Raw genomic sequence first — 20,882 nt, 5'->3', positions numbered from 1 at the left:
CCCCTCTTGGACTTGGGTCTGCCACAGACACCCTGGGCTTGATTGTTCAGAGGTGCTTGTGGGGGCAGTGGTAACAGGCCAACTCCCAGCTGCCACAAACCCCCAGGGCTCGAAGGCACCAACACAGGAAGCCCATTCAAGGTACATGTCCTGTGGTCCCGGGGGGATGTCCCGGGAGCCCCAGGTGCTCCCGGCTTCCTGACACCACCTGACCCTCCTTGACCAGCTTGGCTCCCACAGTGGGGGCTGCTCCTTGTTCCCTGACCCTCCGGCTGTTTGGAAGGGCTGGCACCTGCCCCAGGAGCTGCATGTTGGCCTGGGGGGGAGCCTGCAGCAGGGAAGCACACCCTGAACCACAGGATCCCCATCTGTGCACACTATAATATGCAGTGGTGCTTATGCAGTACACATCTTGATACAAACATGAGGTTATGTTTTTAAATGGAAAGATCCAGAGGCTGTTCTCGCCGTAGAAAGCGTGGGCATGCTTGTGGGACCCCACCCAGGCACAGTCCTGGCAGGGCAGGGCACCCTGGTCCCGAGTCTACTCCACAGTGGGCGTGCAGGTTGTGCAGGGGACAGGATCGCGTGGGCAACGTGTGGTGAGGGACTCCTGGGCCTCAGCTCTTGGGGACACTCATGGGGAGTGAGTGGACCTCAGCTGTGGCCAGTGACGGAGGTGGTCCAGGGTGGGCATGGCCCACAGGAGGAAGGAGCCCACACCGACAAGGGCACTGGGGGCCTCCCTGCTGTTCCAAACCAGGCAGCGAGGGCCCCGAGAGAGACCCCTTCTGAGGGGCATGGGCGACAGGGTTCCCAGCACAGCAGGCCAGGGTGGCTCTACCACCTGGACTGTCCCACTGCCCACGCTGGGCCCGCACCTGCCTCCTCTGGGCCATCAGAGGTCAAAGGAGCCTCCAGTCACCAAAGGGTCTTAGCATGTGAGCTCTGTTTCCTAGAGGACAGCACGGAGGGGCTGACTGCCCACAGGAAGCAGGCCACTGGATGAGCCCACTGCCGCACAGACGTGGGCTCCCAGCAGAACCAGGCTTCGGGTGGTCTGGGCCCTCCAGCGATGCAGCTCCAGGGTGGGGCTGCCATGCCCGAGCTGCCCAGGCAGCGAGTGAGCAGGGTCAGTCAAGGATGGCCTTAAACTCTGTGGTCAGGGCTGGGTCAGCTGCAGCCTCAAGGGTGGCTAAGGTTGCCTCGGGGAGCTTCTGACGCAGCCGTGTTTGGGCTGCAGCAAAAGGAACAGAACTCAGACTCCATCCAGAAGAGGTCGGAGAGTCCTCCAGCCCACCCAGGATGCCGGGCACCTCTAGGCCAAGCACTGCCCGGTGCCCGGGCAGGAGCCTCAACCAAGGGACAGATGGCCCCACACCTTGGGGCAGACGAGGAACCCAGAGTGACAGAGAGGGAACAAAGCCAGGGCTGGAGGGGGTTGTCCGAGACCACCTGAGCTAGGGACCCACGGAGGCCCGGGGAGCAGGCAGGGCACAGGCTGTGGAGGTGCAGGTCTGGGGTTCCCCTTGGCCTCTCAGGAGAGGGACAGCCCTGCTGTGGGCTCAGCAGGCAGCAGTGCTGAGGACAGGCCACACTTTTCTCAGGCTTACCTGTTCTGAGCAGCCCCAGGAGACACCTGTAGGTGGCACGGTGACAAGCCAGCTTGAGCAGGAAGGCTTGGTGGCAGAGCCACTGTGCAGCTTCAGAGGGAAACGGGCCAGCAGCACCCCTGGCCCCCAGTGACGCCCCTGGGGGAGCAAGGGCAGGCTGAGGATGCCGTGGGGCCCTGGCCCACACTGCCCTGCAGGCAGCCCTCCCCACAAGGGCAGCCCGGGTTCCTGCACCTGGGTTCCTGGCCCTCAGGATGGAGTAGCAGCAGGAAGCCGTGTCAGAGATGAGGCGCAGGAAGAACAGGGGGTTCTTCCGCACCTGCTGGCTGAATGGCAGCTGGAGCACACAGGCGTGGAACCTGGGGGCAGACGGACAGGAAGCTGACCAGCACGCCCACGCATGCTCACTGCACATTGTGCAGGCATGCAGCTAGTGGGAGCGTCCGTCCACGCACGATGTGTGGACTGCGTCTGTGCGGCCACATGTGCCGAGTCTCCGTACTGAGAGTCAGCGCGCCTGTGAGGTGCCTGGAGTGCTTGGCTGAGTGGTAACAAGGACTTGGTGTCGGGGCCAAGGGGCCGAGGCCCCAGCCACGGGGGACACACTTCCCACTTCAGGGACCAGTCAAGCACTGAGAGCAGGGTGCCGCGTGAGGCGTCCGTCCCACGCTCCGAGCACAGACGGCGCCACCCTACCACGGGGTTCCCTCTCGCCCCCCCAGATCTCGTAGCCAAGATGGCCCTTCTCCCCCACCGGCTGAGGTATGTGTGGACTGTGTGTCCTTGAACACGCCACTGCAGGAACAGAGCAGCTGGACCTGGGGACGGCCTGGCCTATCTAAGAAAGCCCTGAATCAGCAATGGCTCAGCCCCACCAGGTTCGCGCACACCTGGAACACAGCCTCCGAATCCCCTCTTTAAAAACCGTTTCCTGATGGGCGTAATCAGCCTCTGGGACAGGAGTCCTGTCCCGCCTCGGCTAGCAAAGCAATAAAACTTCTTCCTTTTCCTTGAAACTGTGGATTGGCATCAGGGACAAGGACTGAGCTTCCAGCACCACCACCACCCACCACCCTCAGTCCTCAGGACCAGCCAAGGGCAGGAAGGACCCAGAAACTCGGGAGATCTGAGCACAAGCTCACGTGTGAGCACAGGGCAGCTGGGCTGCCCAGGAGCCATGTCCTCCTGCCACTCTCCTGGGGTGCAGGCTGGAAATGCTCATTGGTTGCAAGCTCAGTGCTCTCTCCCTGGGTCCCCAAGTTCAGTGCCTGTGGCCCCTGCCCGCTGGGTACCTTCCACTGAGACTTCCTGCCGGCCCCAAACACCTGGCCACAGGCAGAAGCACGTCCACCAGTGCAGAACACAGAACTGTGCAGAGGTGGCTTCTGCTGCAGAAGCCCCAGGGAGCAGCAGGCTCTGCTGGACTCTGCAGGACAAGAACCAGGCTCCGCAGTCCAGCCTGGCCTCCCTCTGGTGGCGTGCACCCACACCCACCTGTAGGCCTGCAGCAGGAAGATCTTGTAAACGTTTCTGCAAACCGTCTGGAGGCTGTTCACCTGGAGTGTCCGAGATACAGGACCGTCAGCAAGACCCCAGACAGCCCCGTCTACTCTGCCATCATTACGCAGACAGAGGTGGGGACCAGGGCGAGAAGCCTCTGCCTCCCCAGTGAAGTCCAGGCAGGCCCTCGTAGGGTCACTGTGAAGGGGCAGAGCAGGGCAGGAAGTGCCCAGCAGGACACAGCACCTTCAGGTGCTGGCTCAGAGCCCTTGATATGCACATGTTGTTCACGTGGAGGTGTGCACACTCACTCTCACATATGTACGTACACACACACAGGCACAGAGAGGAAGACATATTCACGCGCACATACTTCCACGTGCATGCGTGTACAGACACAGGCACAGAGATGAACACATCCACATGCATACACTTGCATGTGCACATGTACACACACAGGTACACAGATGCACACACATCCACACGCACACTGGCACATGTACACACTACAGACACAGAAATGCATGCACATTAACATGCACACGTGTACACAGGCACAGAGATGCACAAACATCTACACGCACACACTTGCACATGTACACACGTACACACACAGGCACAGAGGCAGACACATTCACAAGCACACACTTGCACAAGGGTACAGACGTACACACTCACACACATGTGCACTTGTGTACATACACATTCGCACACACAGGCCTACAGGACGTGAAAGGCCTTGCAATGGGGCTCTGAGCACTGGTCTCCCCGCTCACCTGCAGGTCCAGAAAGAGGCCATGGCACTTCAGCCGCAGAACAGCCAGGAGCTTGCGACGCAGGTTCCTCCCCACCCTGAAGCCGCGATGGAAGGTGAGACTGGCTCTGACCGAGGTCTGAGCATAACTGTGACATGAAGCGGGCATCATGTATGTCCCCGGCAGCTGCGATGGGTGGTTCCAGAGTCCTGTACCCCCTCCTTCCCACCACACACCCCCTGAGGTGTGGCTGCCGGGTGAGGACCCAGATGGGCCGGGCCTTTGCACAGAGCACACAGCATGCTCCGCACGGTCGCTGGCTCATGGGACAAGCTCACGCATGACCCAGGTCGCTGGACAGCCTGCTCCTACCAGGACCTGGCCGGCAGTGCAAACTACCCCCACCTCGGACCCGCTGGTCATTGACAGACCAGCAGGTCCAGCTGAAGCGATCGACCAACCTCACTAGCAGCCGCCCCCGTGTAGCCTAGGGGAGTGTGAGGCAGGGGCTCCAGTGTGTGCCCAGCCCTCGCCTGAAGCCAGGGTAGAGACCGGGCAGATCCAGCAACAGCACCTGCCAGGTCTGACTGACACAGGATGGGACGTACGCAGGACACAGAGAAGAGTGGCCTCTTGGCCCTGGCTGTCCCTGCATGGCACACCCAAAGATCACGTGCTTCACACGGCCTGTACCCCAGGACATGTTTGCTGACACCAACTTTTGAACACTGATGCGGAAAGAGGTCTTCCACACCACTGGGTGTCATCCGCAGCTCCAAGGTCAGTGGGTGACCTGTCCTGGCAGAGCAAGCCACCCTAGCATTCAGACACAGCCAAGAGAAATCCACCCTGAGGTCTCTGGCCACTTCCTGAGTACAGACTGCAGGTGGGGGACATCGTCCGAGCACTGTGAGGACCGTAGAAGGACATGCCGCTTTCCCAAAGCCCCTTCCAGCCAGCCCACCCCGGCCCAGCCCTCAGGGAAGGAGCGTGGGAGGGGAGGTGGGGTCCTGTGGTCGCTGGCTGCTCCCAACGCCTCCTCTGTGGCTGCAGTCTGGCCGGTGAGGACTGGGCAGAGCGAGGGCTCGGCCAGGCGGTGACTGAGCGTGCACGTCACCCTGAGCCTGCTACCTTGGGGGCCCAGGGAGCAGGACAGCAGCGGGACCAAGGCCAGACAGCCGTGCCACCGAGGGCGTGGGCGCTCAATCAGGGCACTGGCCACCTCCCGGATCCTGGGAGGCCCTGCTGTGCTTTCGTAGGGTCGTCTCGTCCTACTTCTGTGGTCAGTGCTGCTCACACTGGACTCCTTTCCACCGAGAACCTGGCGTGCGGGGCATAGGAAAGGTCAGTTCTCTCAAGAACATGGGAACCATCAGTCTCGTCACCAAAGAGCAACACTGGAGACAGGAAGGCCGGGTCTGGACGAGGAGGCCCAGTAGCTGGGGTCGCCAACGCAGGGCAGACGGGCCTGTCGTTCACTGTGGTTCTGGAACGTTTGCGTCCTCCACTCACAAAGAGACGGCTGGATGTCTATGTCCACGCCTGTGGAGGCCATGGTGTCTGTGTGCAGCCTGAGGCTGCGCTCTGAGCTCGGGGAAGGTAGACCAGCGCCTCCAGAGACGCCCACAGGCGAGAGCCCTGGGTGACCCAAGCCCCGCCATGACCTGGACTCCTGGCCACCAGGAGGCCATGGGCAAGGCTGAGGTGTGTGTCCCTTCAGGCTGGTTCAGGCTGTGTCTGCGTTGCCCTGTCCAACTAGCCCAGGAAACAGCTCCATGGCGAACGCTCACACTCCCACGGGAAGGTGCGTCTCTGTCCACCTGGGTTGCAGGGGCACCAGCTTCCGACATCTTGGTCCCCAGAAGCCTGTCCTGCGAACAGGACTGGACCAGACTGGTCCACAGTGCCATCTGCTCTGACAGAGACAGCCGTCCACCTGCCAGGGCCACTCACCTGGAATAGTCACAGAGCACCTCCAGGGTCTGGGTGTCCAGCAGCAGGCCACACCAGGGGAACAGGCAGTGGGCAGGCAGCTGGAGCGGGGCGGTACCACCAAGGGTGTCGCTCTGCGTGGGGAAGTTCACCACCGTCTTCTGCAGGTTTATCTCACAGCCATACTCGGGGATGCCCTGGACCAGGGCCCTGAGCCAGAGGGCAGGGTTAGCCACAGGATGGGGCTGCTGCCCAAGAAGGGCTCTCAGGATCTGGTACGTGAACCCCAAGTGTCCTGGGGCCAGCAAGAACCAGGCCCCACAGGAACCCACTCTTCAGCACTGGTCCTGGGCAGGACAGGCCGGCACCTGTGGCTAGAACCAGCTCAGAACAAGATGGCAGGGTTCAGCAGGAGACAGGGCCATGTGACCCTCTGCAGGGCTCACACCATGGGGTAAGGCCTCCGTCCACTGCGGAGCCTTCCCCAACCTGAGTGGTCTGCCCAGCAATCTCATCTCCCAGGGGGACCCACTGTCCCCCAGGTTCCCCTCCCTGGCCAAGACCCTGGGGCAGAGCCATCCTCCCTGTTCTGCATAAGGAAGGCCTCTGCCCTTGGTGGCCACTGGCTGCGTGGCTCCCGAGCATGTGGACCTGCAGGGTTCTCTCATTCAACCTAATGAACTGGACTCCTGGGTCCTCGGCTCAAGGACACTGCTAGACAGCACAAGCTGCTGCAGTGCCCTGTGGGCCAACTCAGGACTGGACGGTGTGCAGAGTGCTCCCACCAGACAGCCCAGTGACCACCCCACCACCTGGAAGCCTCCCCAAGGCCGTTAGCTCCTGGCTCCCAAGCTCCCCCTTGTGAGCTGAGGCACCCGTGGGGACCTTGCTCTGCGCCCTCCAAGGCAGCGCAATTCCGATGTGAGCCACGACAGCCAAGTTCAAGCCGACCCCTGGGCATAACCTGACCCTATAAACCCGTGCTGAAAGGCCACACTGCACCCATCCACATGTAGTCAGCAGCGTGTCAAGATCATCTCCAACGGACCAGTGCCGGCCTCAGTTTGCCGGTGCTCCACGTCCACACTCCGGCCTCTTCCCAGCCGTCCATCAGGAAGAAGGACTCGAGGACGCAAGCCCAGGGCTTCCCACTAGAGGCCGGAAGGCAGCCTGGCCTGGCAGCACACTTTCTGGGCTCGCCTGGTGCCAGCCCCTGCTGCACCTAATGCCGTCCACCCACCACCCACAACCATCTGACCACAGGGCCGCCCTGCCCAGCTCCGGCCGGGAGCTGAGCTCCTGGTGCCCGGCTGCACCCAAGCCTGTCTCCCTGTGAGGACCCACCTGAGGAAGGCCCTAGCCTGGGCCAGGTGAGGAGTGACCAGCAGGAAGTCATCCACCAGTCGCAGGAGCACCCTAGGACGAAGGGACATGCAGCTGACCTTGCGTGCCTGCGGGGGGCTGTCCGTACAGGACATTCACCCGGGCAAGCGCCTGTCCAGAGGCAGGTAACAATTCCAGCTTCCTCCTGACAGAAGTGGCCTCTGCATCACCCTCCTGAGGCGAGAGCCACTTGGAAGCAGGTGTACCCCGCGGCCCAGGCCTGGGGGACCCGAGTTGGACGGGAGGAGCCCCGGCCTTCCAACCAGGCACAGCTGATTCTCATCCCCTGGGAGCCTGGGACAGCGGTTCTCAGTTCACCCAGGGACAGCTGTGATCCCCACGCCCAGGGCCCCACCAAGGCCACGGTGCAAGGGCCCAGCAGCAGGCCGTTAGCTCGAGCGACGCTCAGAGCCGTGTTCTGGACACGGAGGCGGGGCCATGGCTGCGGCTCAGCACGGCCCGCAAGGGTCTGCCCTCCCCCGCTCTCCTAGCAGGTGCTGCTGCGTCCCTGGAGGGACCTGCCGTCAACCAGGGCTGCTGGGGCGTTGTGCCGGCACAGCCTGGCACTCAGGAGTGCTGCCAGCATCTCTGAACCAGACCCCCAGTGCCCATGGGATCAGCAGCAAGGCGAGACACAGCCGCCATCCGTGGCTCTGCCGCCCGGCGGGAAGCGCTCCAGAAACAAGCTTCCCGGCTGCCCCAGCACAGTGCCCGGGGACCACCCGTGGATGGGAGGGCCCTGGGGCACGACTCCCCCGCTGAGCTCTGTGAGGCACGGTGAGCACCTGGCCACCCACCACAGGCCGGACGTGCCAGCTCTCTCGAGGCTGGGTAGCGCCTCCTTGCCTCCTGGGTGACTTCATGTGGAGAGCAGGGCAGGACTTGTCTGGTTCTCTGAGACTAGGAGATCATGACACCCAGTGAATGCTGAGTGAGAAGACAAGCCGGTGCTCAGAGAGGAGCCATACCCATCCTGCTGCACCTCAGCAAACAGCTTGTTCTCCATGTCCCCGTAGCACAGGCTGCAGAGCAGCGTGGACAGCATGGAGCCCTGGGGGATCCCCTGGCACTGGACATAGCACCTGGGGGACAGAGGGTAGAGGCAGGTGGCTACAGCAGGCTTCATGTTTGTACCCAGCACACCCACATGCACACACCCACATGTGAACATGCACACACATGGATACTCCACTGCAGACAGGCCCACGCGTGCACATGCGCACTCACGGACTCACCACTGCAGACATGCCTACATACATGCACACAGGGACATAGCCACACACGCACAGGCTGCACACATGGACACACACAAGTACACTACAGACTCCATGTGTGCCACACCCACACGTCACACACGCACACTCACGGACTCACCACTGCAGACATGCCTACATACATGCACACAGGGACATAGCCACACACGCACAGGCTGCACACATGGACACACACAAGTACACTACAGACTCCATGTGTGCCACACCCACACGTCTCACACGCACTGCAGTACTGGCCAATCAGCCTGCGAGTCCCTGTGTGAGGACCACGTCCACACGGTCCTGTGCAGCCCCCTGCAAGCCCCACCTTTCCTGTGGACTGAGGAGGACCACGTCCACACGGTCCTGTGCAGCCCCTGCAAGCCCCACCTTTCCTGTGGACTGATGAGGACCACATCCACACAGTCCTGTGCAGCTCCCTGCAAGCCCCGCCTTTCCTATGGACTGATGAGGACCACGTCTACACAGTCCTGTGCAGCTCCCTGCAAGCCTCACCTTTCCTGTGGACTGATGAGGACCACATCTACACAGTCCTGTGCAGCTCCCTGCAAGCCCCGCCTTTCCTATGGACTGATGAGGACCACGTCTACACGGTCCTGTGCAGCTCCCTGCAAGCCCCACCTTTCCTGTGGACTGAGATGCTGTGATCCTCTTCTCTGACTCACTGTGACTTTGTGAACTTTAAGAAACATGTCCAGCAGCCTCGGCCGAGAGCTTTCTCGGGGCATTTCTTTGATGCTGGGGATAGAACCCAGGGCCCTGCCCATGCTAAGCAAGTGCTCCACCCCTGAGCTTCACCCTGGCACTTGAACCAAGAGCAGCACGCCCACCCTGGACATAGCGCCCACCCTGTGGTGGCAACCGCCAGATTCCTCTCACCAACGCAGGAGAACAAGGGCACGGGACACAAGGGACCCCTGGACATGGCCAGTGAGCAGGTGGGGTGGCTGTGCAGGACTCTGGACCACTAAAGATGGGCAGGCACACTCTGCAAGACAGGCCGCCTGCGCGCAGGCCAGGCCTATTCTTGGGGGCCATGCTGCTGAGGCCCAGCGGCAAGTGCTGGGCTGGCAAGCCTCCCGCGGGTGCCGCCCACTCGGGACACGAGGAGGCTCTCCTCGGCCTGTCAGTCAGCCTGCTGCACACTGCCACCCGTGCTTCCCTGTAAGCACGCCCTGCGTTTCCAATCACATCGTGGTGAGCGTTACAAGCACTCACAGTGAGACAATTCACGCAACCGGTCATGTACCAACTACTGTGCTCCTCGATAAAAACGTCTGGAGCTGTGTCTGCTGGGAATGACGAAGCCCGTATGGAACCACCCAGGTGAGCCCCAGACTCCTTCCTGACGGCCACTCCGGTGCCTGGGGCCAGTCCCGCTCCTGCCACCAGCTCAGGCCCTCAAGAGGAGCCAAGTGCCTCAACCCCTACTCCCAAGAGAGGAGCTCCAAGCTGCAGAGGCCTGGTCTGCTCCTCCACCAGAGGCCAGGCGAGACAGGAAGCTCAGCAGGAAGGGCCCCCAGAGTAACAAAGGTTCTGGTGCTCTGCCCTCGCTGGGGCACAGGGCCTGCAAACCCAAGGTCCAGGTGCACAAAGGCCCAAGTGCAGAGTGGACCCCGTGTGAACGGCGTCTGGGGCGCAGCTGCAGGACACATGGAGATGGCAGGCTGGGCGGCTGGCTGCACTCACCTGCCCCTGATCCTCACCACGCTGCTGTGCACAAACCGCAGGAAGAAGTCAAACAGGTCAGCGCTCGTCTCGTTCAGAGAGCAGCTCTAGAAAACAGGCAGGAGCAGGCGATGGCCGTGAGGACGCAGGCATGGCCATGGGCGACCCCGTGGGGTCAGGTTTCCATGGTGAAGTCGGGCGGGGGGGCCAGGGCCAGGGTCAGGGACCCTTCTGCTGTCGGGGTGGACTGATGGTGTCTGCAGTCTGCTGGACAGTGAACATCGGCTCTGCTTCCGCCCCTGAGACACTGGGACTGGCCACGAGACCCCCTGGGGAGCCGAGGAAACCCATGGAGGGGCCGTGGGCACCATGGAGTGGACACCACTGTCCCCTAAGACTAAGGACGCCCTGAGAAGACTCTGCAAAGAGCCAAAGAACTGCATGACCCAATCCTGCACTGTCGGAGGCTTGGGGGTGTCAGCCCAAGATGAATGGGTCAGGTGACGAGGGGTGGGTCACAGGTCAAATCCCAGCTGTCCTCCAAGGAAGGGCCTCCCTGTGGCCCTGAGTCAAAGCCAAGGGGCAGACGCTATAAGGAACCGAGAGCCGCGGAGCCCTGCCAGGTGGGACGGGAGGGCACGTGCGTGGCCCAGGACAGAGGCCCAGGCCTGGCGTGGCCAGCGAAGTGGGCTCAGGGATCCTGCTGCCGAGCACAGTGGCCGTGGCCACGTGCCCACAGTGGGACAAGCCGAGGGGCCCCCGGGGCGCGGACCTGTTCGATGACGACGGCGTCCCGCAGCGCGCTCCTGTCCTGCAGGTGCTGCACAAACTGGCGCATGTAGGGCTGCAGGTCCGAGAGCGTGGACACCTGGGCACAGGGGCGTGAGGGCCAGTGTGCCTGTCACCGGACACTGCGGTCCAGCCCCAGGGCAGGCCTGAGGCCGAGAGAGTGGGACACCCACCCCAAGACACAGGGCAGGAGCTACAGAAAGAGGGGGCCTCACCATGGTCAGCCTCAGGACGCCACCCCACACTGACCACCACCACCACGACCCAAGAAGCACCCTTGACTTCACGCAGGGATGTGGAGAGACCCAAGCACGCAGACAGAAGGGTCTGGAAGGGTAGGAGGGCATGGTCCTCCATCTCCTGTCTGCACTCTCCTGCTTCTCACCAGTGACCACCAAGACCCACGTCCTCAGACAGGACGCCCTCAGGACGGAGCTCCTGGTGCCAATCCAGGACGCCAGGCGGGGCGTCCCAGCCGCAAGCTGTAGCCCTGGACCACAGCACCCAGGAGCTCGCAGCAGCGGCCGCACTGTCAGGACAGACCCGGAGGTGCACGCAGGTTCCACCTGCCCCACAGAGCACAAGACGCCTCTGCGCCACCCTGTCAGCAGCGGTCAGCGAGGGCAGAGATGGCCAAGGCCCACGCAGTGCTGCTGAGCTCCTGGAGGGCAGCTGCAGCCTCAGGTCCACGGCCAAGTCCGCACATGCCCAGGCCGGCCAACGGGAGCCCGGAGACAACGCCCTCGGCAGAAACCCAGGAGGAATGAAGCCACAGCTGGCGCTCCACCAGGGGACAGGGCAGGACGTGGCGAGACCAGGGGACAAGGCAGAGCCGCCGAGGCACGTCCTTGAGCTGCCCCACACCGAGGGGCAGGCGAGACCAGCGGACAAGGCAGGGCCGCCGAGGCACACGTCCCTGACCTGCCCCACACCGAGGGGCAGGCGAGGCCGAGGCATGCCCAAGAACATGGACGCCCTCGGGCAGACTGCCCGGTAGAGCAGGCTCAGCTCTGAGGGAGAAGCCGCCAGCCACGGCCCTCCTGCAGCTGACCATGCAGGGTCACACACCTGTGGGCAGTGCCAACACAGCGGGCCAAGGGAGGCCCCAGGGATGGCAGAGCAGGGCAGGCGGGCATCCCACGCAGAAGATGCCCCAGCTGGCCAGATGAGGACACACTGGACACAACCCCCAAGGGGGCCCTGCACACCTGTGGCAGGCAGCACATGGCCATCTAGAAATTCGCAGCAACGTCAGCGAGACTGAACAGTGGCCAGCAATCCCTCACCAGGAACTCCCCAGAGAAAGCTCCGTCCAGCCGGACACTCCAGGAGCGTCCACAGCAGTGCTGCTCACATCAGTCCCAGCGAAGAGCCACCCACGGCAGAGAGGATGGCCCCTGGCGGCAGTCCAAGTGTCCTGGACTGATGCTCACAGGGGACACACAGCTTCCTGGCCAGCCACGGGCACACCGGGAGCAGGAGACCCGGCAGGAGACCCTGACATTCTCTGTTAGAACGTGTCAGCCACGTTCTGACAGAGCCCACGGTGACAGAGGTCAGCACTAGGGTGCCTCAGGCCCCCAGGCACTGAGGTAGGAAATCCTTTGATGTGGGGTCCAGTCAGTGTGCCGAGATTCACTGACACCTGCCCGTCTCCCCCCAATGAAAAAGCAAGGGAAGCAGCACGCACCTCCCCAAGCCCAGCCCCTGGCGGAGGGCCCTGATGCAGATGGCCAGTTCTACCCGTGAGCACACAAGGACGGTGGTAGAGATGGTCCCGGCACGGGAAGCCCCGCTGGGCACCCTGAGGCGGGAGGGAGGCAGGTGCCCCACACGCCCTGGTCACAGAGGCCAGAAAGGCGGGCATGCCTCAGCTGTCCCCATCACTGACGTGCACATCACAGACACCTGGCGTGAACAAAACGCTGTGCCGAGCATGCCGGGCAAGGAACCCCCGCATGGCCTTACGTGTCTCTTGAAAGACTTCCGGACACGCCCGTGGGTGGCTCTCTGGACCACGGCGTACCGGCGGACGCAGTACGTGTTCTCCGGAGGCCTTATGATGCGGGCTATCACCTCGACAAGCCGGTCCTGGGGGATGGTGTCGTAGGCCCCAGTCACGTCTGCCTGCAGGACACACAGGGCTTCAGGGCGCCGCCTCAGCCCAAGCTCAGGGGCCCCCGCGGGTGCACACCCCGCAGGGAGCAGTCACAGGACATCAGGAGACCTGAGGCCCACCTACAGCCCCACCCAGACACACAGGACCACACACCTCTGGTCAAAGAACCTTCCCAACTAGAGGCACGAGGGAGGCCAGCCTGCGCCCTCTAAGACCCCACCACCCCAGACTAGGCCCCATGGATGCCAGCCTGCGCCCTCTAAGACCCCACCACCCCAGACTGAGGCCCCTCGGAGGCCAGCCTGCGCCCTCTAAGATCCCCCCCACCCCAGACTGAGGCCCCTCGGAGGCCAGCCTGCGCCCATCGCTTTGAGACTTAGGACTTGTGAACATGGTGCAGGGCACCCAAACCCTGGAGTCTAAGCTAGGTTCATCCGCTTCTCTGAAGAGGAACCAACATCTGGTGGGTGCTCCCAAGAGGGACCCAGGACTTGGGGTGTGGAGGCTGGGGAACCCCCACAAGGCTTAAAGCTCCTGTCCCATGAGCTGGGTGTCCCCCGAGATGGGCATCCAGGTTCCTCTCCCCCAGCAGAATCCGAGGACATGCCTCTAGGCTGATGTGGGGGTGAGGCAGGCCGCCACTCCCAACAAGCAGTCGGGCTGACGAAGGGGCCACCTGGTGCCCACGCTCTGCAGAGGCCCCAGCACCCAGGCGGATCATGAATGACAGCAGATGTGGTGGGTGGGGCCAGGTACCCACCTTGACGAAGTACAGCCTGGGCACCGGACGCTGAGCCCGCACACGCAGCACGAAGGCCCGCCAGACCCTGTAGATGTCATCCATGCCCAGCACGGAGGCCCCCAGGAGGCCAGGACGTTGTGCACACTCATAATTAAGCACACTGAACAGGGTCTTCATGTGCAAGGTGAAATGCTGGGCCTGAGGACACAGAGGGCCTGCAATCAGTAGGGGTTCAAGATGCAGCCGGTCTGCTTAGTTCCCCCACACCCGAGGAGCCCAGAGCACAGCCCACGGAAGCTCCGCCCCAGAGCAGGGATCTGAAGACCCGTGTGGCATTGGGGCAGCTGCACCTGGCTTCACCCGCAACCCTCCCCGGATCCTGCCACTCAGCCAACCCTACCCTACCACACGAAGAGGGGCTCTCTCCAGTACACAGCCCACCCTGCACCAGAAAGGCCACCTCCCTGCAGACATGGCCAACAGGTATAGGGTCAGGCTCGGGACCATTTTCACTCTCACAGACCAAGTCAGGTCTGACCATGGAGTGAGGAAAGGCCAGGAGCCACAGGGTCAGGAGCTGTCAGGAGGTCCTGGCAGCCTGAAACCCGCTGGCTGGGAGCGGAGGCAGCTGCGCCCTGTTCTTCCTGCGCCCCACGGAGAGCACAGCAAGGCTGCGGCGTGGCAAGATTCCATGGGCACCCAAGAGCCCAAGGGTCTGAATCCCCAGCCACTGACCAGAGGCCCTTGGGTCTGTGTCCCACCCGCCCAGAACTTCCACACACAAACATCCTGGACACAGAACAGCTGCCTGTCCGTCTCACTCCATCCACCATGGCTCACCACACACCAGGGCCCTGGTCTGAGTGTATGCTGACCATGGGCTAGGACAAAGCAACATGGGGGAGGGTCACCTTCTTCTCCCTGCGGAGCGCTCTGGCACCCACGACGCCATCCACACTCACGATGGGCCGCAGCCCGCTGGGCTTGGGGAGGAAGCGGAGCCTGGATGTGGGCAGGGCCAGCCGGGTGCCCTGGTGCTGCCTGACCTCAGCTTCTGACAGCTCCCGCAGCCGTGCACGCTCCAGGTGTTGCCTGCAACAGAGCCATTTGGAGCCGCATGACCACACACAGCAGGTGAGCTGCCAGGAATCTACCAGTGCCCATCAGGGCAGTGGAGAGCTCAGGACACTTGGTGCCCAGTCCACGCTGCAGGGCTGTGCTTGGGCTATGGCAGCCACACCAACCACAGGCCCCTCAGAGGAGGTGCTGGACTCCACGGTCAGCCCAAGATGTCAGCACTGTCTCACTCCATCTCTGTAGCCACCTGCTGCTGCTCCCTGGCTGACACCCTGCACTGGCCTGGGTGCGAAAGGTCCTGTGGGAGCTGAGCACACAGATGCGCTCGGCAGCCCTGCAGGGCTGCTGGTGGTGCTCACCAGCGCGATGGGGATGGCTGGAGGTGACCTCAGAGGAGCCAAGGCCGCAGTCAGGGCTCTGCAGGCCCCACAGCCTCTCTCCCTGTCCCTCACGATGCTTCATCTGCCACAGCCCTTTGCACCTGGACAGCAAACCCCAGCTGAGCAACTAGCACAGAATCCAGCTGCTCAGAGGCCCAGTCAGCACGGTGCCCAGCGGGAGTGCCCTCTCCCCATCACTTCCCAAGGGCAGGCAGGGAGGAACGATGTGGCTTAAACAGAGCCTGACCCGCAGGCGGGGGCTGTCGACGCTGCGCCCGCCTGTCACAGTGCCCCACTTCAGGGAGCTTACGGTGGTCAACCCCAGGCCCCTGATTCTACAAGCAGAGGGTGGGGCGACAGGCAACTAGTACATGGCCTGGGGCCCCAGGGGCCAGGACAGTGGGCGGGCCCCGTCCGGACCCTCAGGACTGGTGGGGGAACAGGTTTGCGGGAACCTCATGAGGCTGGGTGAGCCCCTCCATTCATGCCAACATCAACAGACCAAGCATGGATGATACCTGACGCCCAGACTCTGCAGCTTGTGCCAGGCGCTCTGGCGGTAGAAGAAGAGCCTGTTCTTCTGGAACGTGGTCTCTGTGACATAGAAGAACGACCTGAGCAGCTCCACCACGTAGGCATCCACCAGCCAGAACAGGAACTTGGCCAGGATCCCTGCCCTCAGACGGTGCTCCGCCGCAGGGACACATCGGGCTCCTGCAGCAAGAGGCGCCCTGAGTTCCGCCACCCTCCTCACGCCCCACGACCACACCTGAGAGCCGGAGGTCCCACGTGGCAGACACAGTCCTCCAGGAAGGGGCGCTGACCCCAGCGATGCCCCTAGGACACGCTGGGCGGGGTGGAACGTGCTATCACCCACTGGACTGGTCCTCCATTTGTCCACGCTCCCTTAGACGGCTGCTGGAGAACCTGAGGCCACCCACGTGGCTCAGGCAGGTGTGGGCTCCCCAGGCCGCGCAGCTGGAGCTGGTGCCACACACTGGTTTGCATGATTACAAACCATCGTCACTGAGCTCCAGGATCTAGAAACCCGGGCTTTCCAGGCTGTACAGCCAGGTCGAAACCAGCTGAGGAATCCGACAGCAGGCTCCTGACACGCAGTGGGCCTGTGGGCTCCACCTGGTCCCTCTGCAGCCTATTCTGTGCACCATGAGAAGCAGCCACAGCCATCTCCAGAAGCCAGATAAAGCCAGGCTGACACCAACAGGAGGCAGGAAAGGCACTGTAGAAGGGAGCCCCAGAAGGTGGGCCGCAACAAGACAGCACGGAAGAAAGGGAGGGAGCAGGCGGAAGGACAGAACGCCCCACTGGGCAAAGCCTTCCAGGCAGCAGCACCCGGGTGGGGACCGCGCTGCCGGCGCCAAGGTCCTTCCAGAGGCCCTTGCTGTCCCAGTCGGGATCAGCTCTACACGCCTGATGACCAGGAGGCAGAAGCAGCAGAGCACACAGCTGGGAAAAGTACAACCAGCCCCAAGGCTGGCAGGAAACGAAGGCAACAGCACAAGAAGAAAACGGAAGTAAGAGAAATACATTCAACGTGTCTCCAGCGAACAACAAACCGAGACCAGGTCGTCCTGTCAAGAGGGACAGGAAAGAAAAAATTTATCTCCATGCTGTTGAAAAGACGGACCCAGACTCCTAGAGCAAAGGCAAAATAAAAACTAGGGCAGGGAAACACTGCCCATCGGCCAGCTGGGCATGGCCATGCGGAGAAGGGGCTGGAGTTCCTCAAGACCCTGCTGTGCAGTGAGAGCCCCGGCCACGGAGACCACACCCCTGAACACGCCCCCGCGCACTCCAGAGGCAAGGAAGAGCCCGCACACCCACCCCTAGGCCCTCGTGTCCCCGCAGGCCCCACACACAGCTGCCAGATTCACACAGTGTGACGAGCGGACCACACGCTGCCCACACGTGCACCGCCAAGCACACCAGGTGACTGTCATTGTCAGATCGCCGGAAATGAGTGACTTATGGCCATTCCAGATCCCTGTGTGGTTCAGATCTGAGGTGACCCCCAAAAGCTCATGCGCAGGACAGTCAGAAAGTTCAGAGGAGCAACAACTGCGCTGGGAGGTGTGGCCTCATCGGTGCGCTAATCCTGACAGGGACTCACTGGGTGGTGACCACAGCAGGTGGGTGAACCTGGGGGGGTCCCTGGGCACTTGCCTTTGGGGTACACATTTTATCCCTGGAGAGCCGAGCTTCATCTCTGCTTCCTGGTGCCATGTCCTGAGCTGCTTTCCCTCCACACCCTTCCACCATGGTGCTCTGCCTCACCTCGGGCCCAAAGCAGGAACCATGAGCCCCAAATAAACTTTTCCTCCTCAAAGTGTTCTTGTCAGGTCTTCTGGTCACAGCAGTGAAAGGCTGACTAAAACATACCCCATTCATTTGGGGGAAAAAAAAATGTGCCCAGATAGCTCACTGGTCAAAAACATCACAGACGTTAGAAAACACCCCCAAAAGGGTTGCATCCAAATGACTGCACATCAAAACCAGGTGCAGCTAAGGCAGTACTTAGAGGGAAACGCACAGCCACGCATCCACCTCGAGAAGTCAAAAAGCTAACAAGAACAGCCCTTTAAAGCAGGAGGAAAGCCCAAACAACAGCGAGAAATCAAACTCAAACCAAAACCCAGTAGAGAGGACCAGCAAGGTTCTGTGAAAACCTGCAACTCCCCTCCAAGGCCCGGGGTCTTCGATTAGGAGATACGTCCAACCTGGGGCTTCAGAAAATGGCCTGCACAGCTGTACACAAGACTAGACAGCTCAGCCCGAGTGAGAAGTAGCATAGCACATGCCCAGAGCAAGAAGCAAGGCTGCCCCCACCAGCAGCCAGAGGTAGGGGCGGCTTGGGAGGGATCTGGATGGGGGGCAAGGTGCCTCACTCCCTGCAGACCAGGGAGTCCCTCTGAGCATGTCTCCAGCCATAATGGGCACTCAGGTCTTCAGGCTGGGAAAACAGAGCCTATGAGGGGAGAGGGGTCCACAGGGCCACAGTGCCTGGCAGCCAGGGCAGAGAGCAGGCCTGGCCAACAGAGGTGATGGCGGCCTGAGCACCAAGCAGAGATGAGGGATCAGTGAGCGATTGGCAAGTTATTAAAGTCTTCTTCCTTCTCCCTGACCCTGCCCGCCCCAGAAGGTACACCATTAAAACTACACACCTGCACACTGGCAACTGGACACTCTCCACCCACCCAAGGCAGGCCCTTCTGCCCACTCCTGAGTGTCAGACACCACTTCCAGGGATGAGCTCTGAGGTCAAGAGGGGATTAAGAATAACCTGCCAGCCCCTCAAGAGAGCTGCTGACTCTGGGACCCTCCCTCTGTTCCAGTAACCTCGCTCTAACACACGTCCCACCCCATCTGTGCACTGGGGGGTCCACCATGCCTAGAACCTGCCTGCCCCAGGGACAGTGTGGACAGGATCTCTCCAGGGACAAGCTGCAGAGCGGGAGCTCCCAACAGCCAGAGATCAAGGAAGCTGGCACCCTCATAGGGCCCCAGGGCCACTCCTGAGCCCTGCCACACGCACCTCAGGCACCTCAGGGGAGGCACTGCTCACCTGGGCTCCTGCGCAGCCATGCACAGTCCTGTACCTTCATCTTCCAGGTCAGCTCCCGCAGCGAGAGCTTGGCGTGCTTTCCCAGAGAGACAAACTTCTTCACGTTCCTCAGGAAGCGGCGCTGATTGTGCCTGGAGCCCCAGAGACTGGCGGGGACCAGCCTGCAGAGACAGGCTCGCAGGAAGGCGCACACCTGCCAGGGACTGCTGTGCTGGCCAAGCAGCACCAGGAGGGGCCCTGGGCCTGCACACCCCTCAGGAGCCTCAGCAGCCCCAAGGGGACAGTGCATCCTGAGAAGTACAAGGTAAGGGCACCGGGCGTGGTTGGCAAGCAGTTCCCGGAACAGAGGCCGCATCCGCCAGTAGCGCGGGGACAGGCGGCGGGGTGTCCTGCCAGGCACACCCAGCTGCGGGGATACTGAGCCTAGAAAGATGGTCTCCACGAGGCTCTGGGCGCCACTGAGGCTGGGCTGCAGGGAGCCAAGTGGGAAGGAGGGGCGCAGCTGCTCCCTACCACCCGAGCAGGAGTAGAGGAAGCGTCTGATCTCCACGTATGGTTGGGATGGTTGGGGGTGTGGTGGTGGCCACAGTGTGGACGGGAGACTGGTGTTCCGCTTATAACCTAGCAGGGAGGAGCGCTCAGCCTTCAGTGATGCGGCTTCCACTGTCGATCGGGTGGATGTCACCCCATGGGATTGGCCAGGAGTTGGCCCAGGGGCATGCTCCAGGCCCAGGCTGCACCTGGGCTTCTTGGCCAAAGGCAGACTTCCGCCTGCATTGTCTAGAGGCCTCTTTGTACCAGGGGCTGGCCAGCCCAGGGATCCCCAGGCCTCCCCGTTGCCACTGTTCCAGAACTGGAGTGTGGATCTGCTGCCTGTCCGGCTCCTGCCTGCGCAGCCTGTGGGCCAGTGGCGCAGGGGCACAGGGGGCTGGGTCTCAGTTGGGGAGCCGAGTTCATAGAGAGGCGGCCCGCACACCTGGTAGGCACAGCTGGGAGCCACCAGCAGGTAGAGTGCGCAGCGGGCCAGCAGATGGACCAGCACGTCGTCGCCCAGGCGATGTAGCAGCATCCCCCACGCGCCGCTGCCACGCAGAGTCTCTGTCACGGTATTAGGCAAATAGCTTCGAACGCTGGTCGTGAAGGCGATAGGTGGCCCGCCACGGGCCCCGTCCAGCAGCGCGAAGCCAAAGGCCAGCACGTTCTTCAGGCCGCGCTCGCAGAGCCTCTGTACGACCCTGGCCACCAGCTCCTTCAGGCAAGACACCTGGAGGGGAGAAGGTCCTGAGTCGCCAAAGACGGAGGTGCCTGGCAGCCCGGGCGCGCTGCCTTGTCCGGCTTCTTACCCAGTGGCCCGTCCCCACCCACGCGGATGCCCAGGGCGTCCCACCTGGCGGAAGGAGGCGGCGGCGGGAGGCGGCTGCGCGTCCCAGGGCAAACACACCAAGCACTGAGCCACGAGCGCGCAGAAGGCAGCCGGGTCCCCAGGTCGCACGAGCCGCCAGCCCTCGGGCCCCAGGCGGCGCGCGAAGGTCGCCAGTGGCAGCACCTCGCGGTAGTGGCTGCGCAGCAGGGCGCGCACCGCGGGACACCGAGGCGCGAGCGGCATCGCCCAGGAGGTTCTGGCCCGGCCTCCCACGTGCGGGATGCCGCGCGCGCGCCGCCGGGAAAGGACCGCGGGGGCGGGCCCGCTAGGAGGAGGCGGGCTGGGAGGGGAAGGGGCGGGGCCCGCGGAGGAGGCGGGCTGGGAGAGGAAGGGGCGGGGCCTGCTAGGAGGAGGCGGGCTGGGAGGGGAAGGGGCGGGCCCGCTAGGAGGAGGCGGGCTGGGATGGGAAGGGGCGGGCCCGCTAGGAGGAGGCGGGCTGGGAGGGGAAGGGGCGGGGCCCGTGGAGGAGGCGGGCTGGGAGAGGAAGGGGCGGGGTCCCGCTAGGAGGAGGCGGGCTGGGAGGGGAAGGGGCGGGGCCCGCGGAGGAGGCGGGCTGGGAGAGGAAGGGGCGGGCCCGCTAGGAGGAGGCGGGCTGGGAGGGGAAGGGGCGGGCCCGCTAGGAGGAGGCGGGCTGGGAGGGGAAG

General features: G+C 62.8%; 1 protein-coding gene across 7 annotated transcripts; it reads right to left on the bottom strand.

The window, feature by feature from the left end:
• Positions 1–228: 228 nt before the first annotated feature.
• On the bottom strand, positions 229–20,466 carry TERT (telomerase reverse transcriptase). Of its 7 annotated transcripts, none has more exons than XR_013764580.1 (16): positions 20,203–20,466; positions 18,816–20,079; positions 15,751–15,946; positions 14,687–14,867; positions 13,794–13,973; positions 12,883–13,041; positions 10,898–10,993; positions 10,147–10,232; positions 8,152–8,265; positions 7,145–7,216; positions 5,822–6,010; positions 3,890–4,016; positions 3,108–3,169; positions 1,848–1,972; positions 1,614–1,770; positions 229–1,237 (listed from the first exon to the last, which is right to left on the bottom strand). XR_013764580.1 is itself a non-coding variant. In XM_079144520.1 (16 exons), the coding sequence occupies exons 1-16, from the start codon at positions 20,419–20,421 to the stop codon at positions 1,134–1,136; spliced, it is 3,312 nt and encodes a 1,103-aa protein (XP_079000646.1). In that variant the 5' UTR covers positions 20,422–20,466; the 3' UTR covers positions 229–1,133. The 7 variants fall into 7 exon arrangements, 5 of the variants coding, with proteins under 5 accessions (XP_079000646.1, XP_079000645.1, XP_079000644.1 ...); XM_079144520.1 differs by having other exon boundaries at positions 1,614–1,751; XM_079144519.1 differs by having other exon boundaries at positions 1,614–1,972.
• Positions 20,467–20,882: the final 416 nt, after the last annotated feature.

This window comes from Sciurus vulgaris (assembly GCF_902686455.1).
Source record: "Sciurus vulgaris genome assembly, chromosome: 6".
In the NCBI taxonomy this organism is placed as follows: domain Eukaryota; kingdom Metazoa; phylum Chordata; class Mammalia; order Rodentia; family Sciuridae; genus Sciurus; species Sciurus vulgaris.
The sequence above is the reverse complement of the archived record's forward strand: the minus strand, read 5'-3'. Positions and strand labels throughout refer to the sequence as shown.